This window comes from Heteronotia binoei, chromosome 6, assembly GCF_032191835.1.
Source record: "Heteronotia binoei isolate CCM8104 ecotype False Entrance Well chromosome 6, APGP_CSIRO_Hbin_v1, whole genome shotgun sequence".
Lineage (NCBI taxonomy): Eukaryota > Metazoa > Chordata > Lepidosauria > Squamata > Gekkonidae > Heteronotia > Heteronotia binoei.
Genome location: NC_083228.1, coordinates 103,464,017 through 103,476,588, shown reverse-complemented (window position 1 = coordinate 103,476,588; position 12,572 = coordinate 103,464,017). Strand labels below are relative to the sequence as shown.

General features: G+C 36.5%; 1 protein-coding gene across 4 annotated transcripts in view; it reads left to right on the top strand.

Moving 5' to 3' along the window:
• XRN1 (5'-3' exoribonuclease 1) overlaps positions 1-12,572 on the top strand; it is a 79,861-nt gene that overhangs the window by 4,798 nt on the left and 62,491 nt on the right. For all 4 annotated transcript variants that reach the window (XM_060242294.1, XM_060242297.1, XM_060242295.1 and 1 more), the window contains exons 3-8: positions 1,531-1,628; positions 3,444-3,553; positions 3,637-3,747; positions 4,070-4,152; positions 4,279-4,366; positions 4,454-4,622. In XM_060242294.1, coding sequence (XP_060098277.1) covers positions 1,531-1,628; positions 3,444-3,553; positions 3,637-3,747; positions 4,070-4,152; positions 4,279-4,366; positions 4,454-4,622 — 659 coding nt within the window. The remainder of the gene's footprint in view (positions 1-1,530; positions 1,629-3,443; positions 3,554-3,636; positions 3,748-4,069; positions 4,153-4,278; positions 4,367-4,453; positions 4,623-12,572) is intronic.

Here is a 12,572-nt window from a genome sequence, read left to right as displayed (position 1 = left end):
CACTTTTTCAGATACAGCTAGAATGTGAGTCCATTTGTCCTATATATGCTACAGACTAACACAGCTACCTATCTTGATCTTTCAAATACTTGTTTCACTTTTTAATATTTGTGCATCTAAATTTTTGTACATTTTCCCTTGCTTATTGTATTAAAACTTTAAAAGATCAATATTGTTTAGAGCAGCAGTTCCCAACTTTTTGGCACATGGAACACAATTTTTCCATGGACTGGGGGTGCAGCACTGGGGTTTTTGCCACCCCAGGCAATCAGCTGATTGGTGGGGGTCTTTAAATGAGGAGTAGGCAAAGGTCACTGCCGCACTGCCCCTTCTGCCTGCCCAGGACCCAGGCAGATGACAGAGGTGGCGTGGCCTCACTCCAAGGCTGCCTCTCCAGGCCATGCTGCCTCTTTCATCTGCCCGGGTCCCAACCCAGCAAAAGGGGCAGTGGGGCTGCTTCCCCTGAGAACACCATCCTACCTCTCTCAGTTCCCAGATCTGCAAACCAGGAAGCCATGAGCACCGTTGTTGTTGTTGCTTGTTTATATTCCGCCCATTCCCCCATCAGGGCTCCAACATAAATAATAAAATCACAGCAATATAATAATAAAAAACCAATTACAATATTCAATACAACAGAATAGTCCGGCAGAACAATATGATAAGATGATGTATCAGGACAGTGCATCAAATTAGCGCAGTAGGATAATACAGTAGGGGAGGCCAACCGATCTAATGGATAGATGCCCGCTGTCTCACCCAAAAACCTGGCGAAATAGCTCCGTTTTACAGGCTCTACGGAAAGCTAGCAAGCCAGGTAGAGCCCGGATCTCTTTAGGGAGCTGATTCCACTAGGTTGGGGCCAGGACAGAGAAGGTAGCAACCCATGCAACCTGGTTGCTAATAGGCCACAGACCAGTACTGGTCCGTGGCCCCGGGAGTTGGGGATCCCTGGTTTAGAGGTTCTTCATGTGTGTAGGAGCTGCATGATAGGGAAGCCTGTACTTGCTGAAAATTCCATGTGTGTGCTAAAGTGTACAGCTTAAAAACATGGATTCAAGAATCCTGAGAAAAACCCATTGATCAATAGAAGTAAAAGCATGTTTAACTTTCTTTGAATTTTGGTCATTATAAATACAGTTTTCTGACTTTACAAGAATTTGCAGTTAAATATTGTATATATTTTTAATTATCATTCACCCTTAAGAAAACAATGAATCATGCACTTTCTATTTTGCATTGATAGCTTGCAGTTAAAGCATTATATATATTTTTAAAGGTTGTATAATAGATATAGTATATATATTATATATTGTATTGACAAACAGTGCTAACTGTGTATCAGGAAATCTCAGGTTCAACATTTACCTCACCCAGTAATTCATTAGACAGCCTTAAGCAAGCTATTATCTTCTACCCTTACTCCATCCCCACCCCTTCATTCTGTTGTGAAGACTTTTGACAATGTTTGTAAAGTAAATTTAATGCTTTAAAGTACTAAATAAATGCTAAACAGTGATAATATTATAGGTCAGCAAAAGAGGCAGAGGACAAAATTAAAAAGGCATTGGAAAAAGGAGAAGTTCTTCCTACAGAGGCCAGATTTGATTCCAATTGCATTACACCAGGTGGGGAAAATCTGCTTAGTCTTTTGTTACCTTCACATGCTAAGCTAAAAAAAAAAGTCTTCCTTTCTTTTGCACTTTATAAGAATCTGGTAGCCCATTTGACATCAAAGGATGTGGTTTTTGAAAGATTTAGATATCAAAGTTCTTAAATTATAGAACTCAGTGTGACTGCTTTGGAATGCAGCAGATGTCTCAGAGTCATTGTTACGAGACTGCTCTTACAAGTTGCATCAGCAGCTCACGCCAGCACAATTTCAGTATTTTGTTTGGACAATGATTATCTGGGCAGTTCTAGAAACAAAGCAAACATGTATGAGATCAGTTTTACCTGAACTAACAGACAACCTAAATTTCTTTACTCCAAAGGTATTCTCAAGTATTTATTGGGAAATAGTCATATAGCATGCCATTTGATATGATGGAACATTAGATTCATAAATCGTTTCAGATTCTAGACTCATTAAGATTTAAATAATAGAACGGATTTGCACTTAATGAAGTATATTAAACAAGGAAAAAATAATATAAGAAAAACACATTACCAACTACCATCCCTGTACAAATCTTGTTTAAATACAGTATCTGCTGCGTTTCTCTTACATTTGTATCCACCACACACACTTCCCTAGGCTGCTGTGACACCTAACCAAGTTTTTCAAAGTTATTTTCCTAGCAGTGCTTACTCTACTGCTTCATTTATGCCATGGACTCTGACTCTTAATGCCATAGAACTCTTACTTCCTGTTGATTATGTTGCTGACCACACCAGTCTGTGCCATGCAAGACTTTAAGTTCCAGACCTTCTTCAGCATTCACACCTTGTATTGAATTATCCCTTTTTTTTTTTACTTTAGTCTGAAATATTCCTCCTGAGACTACTACATCAGCATGCAATTGTGTAATGGAAGTAGACATTGTGCAATGGAAGGAGGGAAATTAGTGAAAAATCTCCCTTCTGTTATCAGGCATCAACTGATATACCAGATCTTTTCTCTTTTAGAATGAGCAGCATACATTAAAGTAGTTTAATATTTCACACAGTCCCGGGAGATTAGATTTTCAAAATGATGTTACACTGGTTTTTCAGGTAGGGGCACCTATAACAAAACAATGCATACGTTTAGGAATTTGGTTCCATCTGTAGATATTTGATAGCAGATGGGAGAAGAGTTTCACTAATTTTTCCCCTTCCATTGCACGTCTACTTCCATTACACAATCTCATGCTGTTGTAGAACTCCCAGGAGGAACATTTCAGACCATATTGGGGAAGGCAAGGAAGTCCTGTCCTCCTAATGGAAGTCCATACCATCAGTGAAGATTACTGCAACTCAGAGTACAACTCAGAGGGTCGGATCCTACAAAACACAAGAACAGTTGTGCTTGCTGCTGCGAGTATGTATTTCACTTTTCTGTCAGAAACCTTCTGAGATTTCAAAGCTGATGCTGGAGGCTGTGGGAATTATGCAGATGAATAGCTGTGTCACCTAAGGCAGCAGCACTGAGGAGAAGAAACTGGATGGAATGGTGTCCACCTATTTTGCCAGTGATTATTTCATCTGATTCCCTCTTCACCCTCCATCCTGGGCTTCGTGACCCCCCCTTTTTTTTTTAGGTCTTGGAGTTCTTGGGGAAAGGGGGAGATGGAAAGAGCCATATCTACAAATTCTGCTGTGCTTGAATTTCATCAGATCCAATCTCAGATTACTGTGTGTGTCCCTTATGTTTACTGTGAATATTTCCCCAACTGAATTTCTAAAAACCATCTTTTGAGATTTTGGTTTGTTAAAGCTAACTCTGAGGTTTCTGTTGCCAGGGACTGAGTTCATGGCCAGATTGCATGAACATCTGAAGTATTTTGTAAACATGAAGATTTCTACAGACAAATCTTGGCAGGGAGTAACTATCTACTTATCAGGACATGAGGTTATTTTTTATATTAATAATGGCTTCTTACAGTTAATATTCAACAATGCAGAATTTAGAAATTGTCTTTTATTTTCATTCAGACTCCAGGAGAAGGAGAACATAAAATTATGGAATTTATTAGATCAGAAAAAGCAAAACCTGACCATGATCCAAATACAAGGCACTGTCTGTATGGTCTAGATGCGGACTTGGTATGTTCTTTTCAAAATATATGCATGTTTTATTTGGGAATAAATGAGATTCTGGATATTAATATATATTGTACAAAAATATTTTTTTCTTCAGGCTGAACAAATACTTCAGCATACATATTGAGATTTCTAAGTCTTTTGGAAACAGCTTTTTGAGATGTGTGAGAGCTGCTTAAGGGAAGAGGCACAGTAACATGCAATGATCTTAGTATGGTCCTTTTAAATCAGGACTTAGTATTTCTGTAAAGAATTTAAAGTTGACAATAAATGTTTTTGAGATGGTTGACTCTAGAAACTCATTTCAAAATACTTATTTCAACAGATTATGCTTGGATTAACAAGCCATGAGCCAAATTTCTCCCTTTTGAGAGAAGAGGTCAGATTTGGTGGCAAAAAGTCACAAAGGTAATTGTAAAAATATACAGTCCACTTAAAAACATTAAACACAAATGCTGGTTAGCTTAAGTGTTAATATTTGGTAGTGGATGGTTTAACATTTGCCATTTTATTCTTCTATTTAATGGTTTACAGAGCGTGTGCTCCCGAAGAAACCACTTTTCATCTTTTGCACTTGTCATTAATGAGAGAATATATTGACTATGAATTTTCACCAGTTAAAGTAAGTAAGTGATCTACAGGCAAATTTGTTATCTGGTTTGCATATGTCACTGGTTGTAAATGATTAATATCTTCTTCCATTTAACAGGACAAGCTCCCATTTAAATATGAAGTTGAAAGCATAATAGATGATTGGATCTTAATGGGCTTTCTTGTTGGAAATGATTTTATCCCTCATCTACCTCATTTACATATTAACCATGATGCACTGCCATTACTTTATAGAACATACATGGCTGTATTGCCTGATCTTGGAGGTAAGCTTGCCTATAGTATGTAATTAATGTCCTCTGATGTAGCAAGCCCTTAAAGGTATTGAGAGACTGGCAGATTGGGAAAAGATGATAATTGTTCCCATCTTAGGTGTCTTGTTTTCTGTTCTTTTCTTCTTTTTTTGAAACATGAGTGTCTTTTCTACATTTTTTCTGTCCTGGGCACTATGCATTTAATCCGATGAACTGTAAGTGGAAAAAATGCATGAAAGAAGCCTCCGGTCTTTCCCCCTGCAGCCTCCTGTCTCTCTTAGAAAGGTAAATCCTTAGAAACAAAGTGAAATGTGACATGGGGAGTGGTGAAAGAAGGGGAAGTCAGCAGAAATCAGACTCGTGTGAAGTATCACTCTGTTTATGGAAGTACTCACATAATGTGGGAGAGGGGTAATTTTTACCCTTTTCTCATCAAGCTGTATTGCCTTGTGTTGCATTCACTCTGTTCCTGGAAAATCCCTCTCCTTCAGGAACAACTTTTGGGGGTTTAGGGGGCTGCAGAGAGAAGTGGAGGGAATCACTGGTCACACTCACTCTCCACAGACAGTTGGATTGAAGTGGGTTGATGCTGCTGCTGCTGCTTGTTGACCTTAAAGCAGCATTCAGCATGATCGATCATGATATTTTGACCCATCACCTCACTGACATAGGAGTTCATGGAGTTGCCCTGAAATGGCTTATCTCATTCCTCCAGAGGGTGCCAAAGTGTCTCCTAGGTACCCCTTGGTATGCAGGGTTTCTCAAGGGGTAAACCTCTCCCTGATGTTGTTTAACATCTACATGTGCCCCCTTGCCCAGCTGGTGCGGAGCTTTGGGCTGGGATGTCATCAGTATGTTGATGACTTCCAGCTATATCTGTTGATAGTTGACCAGCCAGATACCTGCCCCAGCTGCTTTGGCTGAGGGGCTGGAGGCTATCTTGGGATGTCTAACAGAGCTGGATGAGACTGAATCCAGCTAGGATGTAGGTTCTGTGGCTGACAGGGAGGACTCAGGTCTGGGGTGCCAACTCCTGTCTCTTGATGGTGTGCCCTTAACACTGGCACTAGCTGTCAGAAGCTTGGGTGTGATTCTGGATGCCTCCTTATCCATGGAGGCCCACATTGCAAATCTTGCCAGATTGGTGGCTTCCCAACTACACTGCGTCAGGCAATCTACTTAGCAGTCACCTACAAACTACCTACTGTAACTCATTCTGTGTGGGCCTACCCTTGAGACTGACACACAAAGTTCAGCTGGTCCAGAATGCAATCAGAAAACAAAATCCATACAAAATTACTAGTAAATTCACTGAATGTAATAAGTTTAGTACACAATAACAATTCATAAATAATTTCATAGAATTCCAATATATATATATATACAAAGTTTCTTCACGATTGCATCAATGCTGTGAACTCAAAGCACTAGAGTGAGTGCAAAAGTCCATTCATAAATTATTCCAAGCGGAGCAGACGTTCCAAACTGTCCTCTAAGTGGATAGCAGCATATTCTACACATTTCAACGTGATGACATCTTCGTCCAGGAGGAAAGATTTGTACAGTCAACAGGCTCTTGACGCGTTATGCTGTCAGGCCCACAACACCAGAGAGACGTCTTCAAAGTCCCATCCTCCTTCAACCTTGTTGTGCTGATACATCAAGAAAAAGGTACCAGCACAACAAGGTTGAAGGAGGATGGGACTTTGAAGACATCTCTCTGGTGTTGTGGGCCTGACAGCATAAAGGGTCAAGAGTGTGGGGGACTTCCGGGATCGGAAAATGGCGAGCTGAGCTGCTTTCCTTAATGGGGGCAGGCTGGCACTTCTGTTCAGGGTAGTAAAAGGCAAATTAATGCCTACTGCCTACTTTTCTCAGCTAGAGAATTGTCCAAGATATGCACAGATACTTTGAGGAGACTTACCTTGGCTGAAAGGGAGTCCCGGGGGGGGGGGCTCCTTTGCGGGATCTCCGGAGAGAAGTTGCATATTCATCATCTGCAGAAGTTTCCAGAGTCATTTATTTGACATAAGCTCGACAGGATCCGAATCTTCTTTTACAACTTTAAACATCTAATTTACAAAAGACTGGTGTTGATCTGGATAAACTACCAAAAAAAAGGTACTGATTGCTGTCTTTTCACTCTGGGACTAACTAAAGCTAAACAAAACAAAATTAAAAGGTGGGAGTTGGAAATAATGGAAGCCTGAAAGGAGGAAAAGAAAAGGGGCTAAATTTGAACTTTGTAAATTTAAAAGACAGTGCTAAAAGGAGAAAGGAATTTATTGTTTAGTCTATCTGCGGTTGAGGAGGTAGCCCCATCGTCATAGATCTGCAGCACTCATAGTCAACACAGGAAGTATGTCAGACGTTGTGAGATTTTTCTACCAGTGAAACAAGACTTGGTGGCAGGAAAAGCAGGAAGTATCAGAGGAAGAAGAAGGAAGTTGGAGAAGTGAACAGCCTACTCTAGGATTATAAGATCAGACAGAAACATTGGCGGCCATTGATGGGAGGACAAAGTTTTTAAAGTGACTGGGACATTAAAAATTAGTGGAGATAACTGAGTTGGCAATTATAAAATAAGGACTATTGGATACTGGTGAAGAAGATTTTAATTGGTTAAAGGGAAAAGAAGAAAATTTTTTTTAAGTGAAGCCAAAATCGCGACTGCCATTTTGGAAAAATAAAAACTTTAAACATTCATATCTGAGCCTGGGAGGCTCAGAGGACAGAGAAATTGGGTTAATTGGAAAGGGCAAGCTTCACTCTATTAAACCTGATGGTCCAAAATTAATTTGGTGAGATAAAAATTTTTGATCTTTTTTACATGTCAGACCTGAAGCAAACCCATGCTAGGTCTGCTTCAGTGGAGAAAATGCAAGCCCAATTAGACGCAATGGAAGCCAAGATAATGAAGGGGGTGAAAGAAAAGATAACTGCCTCTAAAAAAGAAATAAGAAAGGATATTGAGGACTCAAAAAAAGAATTAAAAAAAGAAATAGAGCTAAGAATGTAGTAATAACAAAAAAAGTACAAGAGGTGGAAGAGAAAGTGAAAACACATGATTCCACCTTGTTAAATTACAAGAAAAGGTGATAATACATGACTGCAAGTTGATGGAGACACAGATCCGTCTGAGAGGTGTACCAGAAGATGAAGAATCTGATCTGAAAGAATACATAATAAAAATAATTGCAGAATTTTTGGAGGAAAATCCTGAAGGGAATAGAAATATGTATGACTATATGTATAAAGTGAATTCACTCTATGCAAAAAAGAACAATCTGCCAAGAGATATGGTCATAAGATTTATGACAAAAGAAATGGTGGGAAAAATCATGAACAAAAATTTTGAAAAGACATTGATAGTGGGAGGTAGTAGAATAAGAATTATGAAAGAGTTGCCAAGACAAGTGTTAACTGACAGGAATGCATATAAAAAACTGACAGAAAAATTACGCGATAATGGAATGAGATACAGATGGATAATACCTGAAGGTTTGAGCTTTGAAGTTCAAGGGAAAAGGATTACAATTACAAACACACAGGAATTGCGTAGATTCTATGGAGAAAATAAAGAATTTGCACCATGATGGATTACAAATTGATACCTTGGAATGTAAATGAACTAAACTCACCACAAAAAAGAAGGGCAACATTTCATTGGATAAAAAAACAAAATTGTAACATAGTTTGTTTACAAGAACTGCACATTAGACAAAAGGATTATAAATTTTTATGGAATAAGCAATTGGAACTAGAATTTTATACATTGGCTGAACAGAAGAAGAGAGGAGTAATTTTTTATATTAAAAAAGAATTAGACCCGAAATTGGTTTTTAAAGATAAAGAGGGAAAATATATAGCGGTGGAAATTACATTGAATGCTAAAAAAACTTTATTGTTGAGACTTTATGCTCCAAATAGTGCAAAGGACAATTTCTTTAAAAATATTACGCAACATCTTGATCCTTTGGGCAAATTTTGTTGCTTGGGGACTTTAATGGAACAATTCAAAATACAATAGATAGATCTGGGAAGAAAAAAATTGATAAAGAAGGGAAATTGTCAAAGTCTTTTTTTGAGCTGGTTAAACAAGAGAATTTGGAGGATATATGGAGGAAGTTCAATCCTGAACTACGGGACTATACCTTTTTTTCAGCCAGACATAATTCTTTTTCTAGAATTGACATGTTGTGGGATACCAAAGATTTGGGACTTATAACAAAAAAGATAGAGATTTTACCCAATATAGGAGCTGACCATAACCCAATAATGTAGATTACAAAATTGTCTAAAAGTCGAGAAGATGGAGATTTACTACAAAATAAAGAAATAGTGACATTTTTAGAAAATGAAACTAAAGCTTACTGCCAAGTCAATGACAGAGAGGACATAAAATTTCAGATGGTTTGGGATGCCTACAAGGCAATAATGAGAGAATATTAATAACATTGAATAATAAAAATAAGAGAGCAAAGATAAACAGATTTTGGACATTCAAAATGAAATTAAGAAAAAAGGTGAATTAAGAAAAAGGCCAGGAAAAAAAGAAAATTATAAGGGAGATTACAATATTATAAACACAAATGAGACATTTGTTAAATAAGGAAATGGAATGGAATTTGAAAAAATTACAACAGAAATCTTTTGAGGGAGCAAACAAACCTGAAAAGTATTTGGCCTGGCAATTGAAGAAAAAGAGAGAAAGTAAAATTATTAACAAAATTGTGGCTGATGGAAAAGAGATGGTAGATCAAGAAGGAATAAAGAGAGAATTTTTAAGTATTATGCTAAATTATTTAAGGGTGTTAAAATAAAGAAAGAAAGGATCGAAACGTATTTGCAAAAGATCAAAATAGCACCCTTAACTGAATATATGGAAAAAATTTTGAATGTTCCAATTGAAAAAATAGAAATTGAAGTAGCGATTAATGTAATGAAAATTGGAAAGGCACCTGGACTAGATGGATATACGGCAAAAATTTTTAAAAAACTTGTAAAGAAGAATTAGTACCGAAACTTCAAAAATTGATGAATGCAATAAGATTAAATGGGAAAATACCAAATACATGGAAAGAAGCTGTAATTTCGTTGATTTCAAAGGAAGAAAGAGATGTCACAAATGTAAAGAATTATAGACCAATTTCATTATTAAATAATGATTATAAGATATACACAAGAATCCTGGCAGAACGGCTTAAACAATATTTAATCAATTTTATAAAGAAAGATCAAGCAGGTCTTCTCCCTAAAAGGCAAATAAGAGACAATATTAGAACTGTTGTAAATATTGTAGAATATTATGAAAGACATCCAGAGAAGGAAGTTGCATTATTTTTTGCGGATGCAGAGAAAGCTTTTGATAATTTGAACTGGGACTTTATGTTTGCAGTAATGGAAAAAATAAAGTTGGGGGGAAACTTTATAAGAATGATAAAAGCAATATATACTGAACAATATGCAAGGCTATGTATAAATGCAGATCTTACAGAAGAAATGATAATCAGCAAAGGTACAAGACAAGGTTGTCCGCTTTCACCATTGTTGCTTATAATGACTCTTGAAATCTTATTGATGCAAATACAAGACGATGAAGAAATAGAAGGAATGAGAATTAAAGGATTTACCTATAAATATAGAGCATTTGCAGATGATATAATGTTTATAAATGAAAATCCTACATAAGTAACACCTTTATTGTTAGCAAAAATACAAGATTTTGAAGAATTGGCAGGACTTTGTTAATAAAGAAAAAGCAAAACTTTTATGTAAAAATATGCAAGTAAACAAAAGGAATTGCAGAAGCTAACGGAATGTGAAGTTACCTCTAAAGTAAAATATTTGGGTGTGGAAATAATGATGAACATTGATTTGTTTAAAAATAATTATGAAAAGTTATGGCGTAAAATGGATGAAGATATGATAAAGTGGAACAAGCTTAATTTGTCATTGCTTGGTAGAATAGCTGCAATTAAAATGAACATTTTTCCAAGAATAATGTATTTATTCCAAACTATTCCGATTGTGAAAGACAGTAAACAATTTAATAATGGCCAAGAAAGGTTTCAGAATTTATATGGGCTGGAAAGAAACCAAGGATTAAAATGAAAGTTTTAATAGACGCTAAAGAAAGAGGAGGATTTTAATTACCAGATTTAAGATTATATCATGAAGCAGTTTGTTTAGTGTGGATAAGATATTGGGTGACGCTATTGAATAAAAAGCTTTTAACGTTGGAAGGCCATGGAAATAAATTTGGCTGGCACGCTTATATGTACTATGGGAAGAAAAAGATGGATGGTTTTTTCTCTCACCGTTACATAAGAAATAATTTGCTAAATATTTGGATGAAGTATAAGAAATATGGTGATGAGAGAAAACCACTATGGATAGTGCCAACAGAAGTAATAAAAGTAACAGCTGAGTCAGGAGAGGGAAAATGGATGTCATACAATCAACTATTAAAAATACAAAGCGGTAAAATAGAGTTGAAAGCCGCTGAGGAGCTGAATTATAAATATGATTGGTTTCAAATGCAACAAATAAAGATTTTGGTGGAAAGTGATCTTAAAACTGAAGGAATAAGATGAGAACAAACAGAAATGAAAAAAGTTCTGCTTGGAGATAATGAAAAATTAATTTCGAAAATCTATAAGTTACTTTTAAAATGGTCTACTGAAGATGAAGTAGTGAAATCTCAAATGATTAATTGGGCATTTAATGTAAATAAAGAAATACAGATGGGTACATGGGAATATTTGTGGAAGAACTCTTTGAAACTCTCCACATGTCAGAGTATCAAAGAAAATTGTTTTAAGATGATGTACAGATGGTATATGACTCCTAAAAAGTTGGCAGAGATGAACAATAAGATTCCAGACAGATGTTGGAAATGTAAAAAACATGAAAGTTCTACCATATGTGGTGGACTTGTGAAAGAGCGAAAAAGTATTGGCAGATGATTCAACAAAAGATTTCTAAGATCTTGGGTTACGAATTTAACAAAGTTGCAGAGACTTTTCTGTTGGGATTACAAATGGAACAATTTCCAAAAGAAGATAGAACTTAAATCTGGTACTTGCTTTCAGCTGCTAGGACATTGTATGCGCAGTTGTGGAAGCAAGAAAAAATACCAGAGAAATGGGATTGGATTGTAAAAGTTATGAAATGGAGTGAAATGGACAAGTTAACAAGAACCTTGAGAGACTATGATTTAGAAGTATTTAAGATGGAGTGGAAAAAGTTCAGAAGATATGTAGAAAAAGAGTGGAAAATAAAAGGACATTGGACAATTTTTGATAATGATTAAGTACAAGAGGGAGGATATTAATTTTGGTTCTTATTAATTAAGGGTACCTTTAATATTAATATTTTAAGTATAGAACACTGGTGGGGGTCAAGTAACAGGGGGAGGGGTGGGTAGAAAGTAATATATGGGATAGATTAAAAAAAGTAGTTATTAATGATGTATGAAATTGAAATTTATTACCATATGTTACTAATAAAATTGTTTGAAATATGGAATAATTTATGAATGGACTTTTGCCCTCTAGCACTTTGAGTTCACAGCATTGATGCAATCGTGAAGTAACTTTGTATATATTTATTGGAATTCTATGAAATTATTTATGAATTGTTATTGATATTAAACTTATTACATTCAGTGAATTTACTAGTAATTTTGTACAGGTTTTGTTTTCTGATTGGATCTTGTGCTGTATCATTTTTGGTCCAGAATGCAGCAGCATGGGTCCTTACAGAGACCTCGCAAACAGCGCTTATTCAGCTTGTGCTGGGTGAGCTGCATTGTCTACCTGTTGAGCATCATATCAGGTTCAAGGTTTTGGTGCTTAACCTTCAAGGCCCTTAGCAGTCTGGGACCCACATATCTTCAGGATCACCTCTCCTGAGATACCCCCAAACAGAATTACACTCAGCTGATAAGAACTTGCTTGA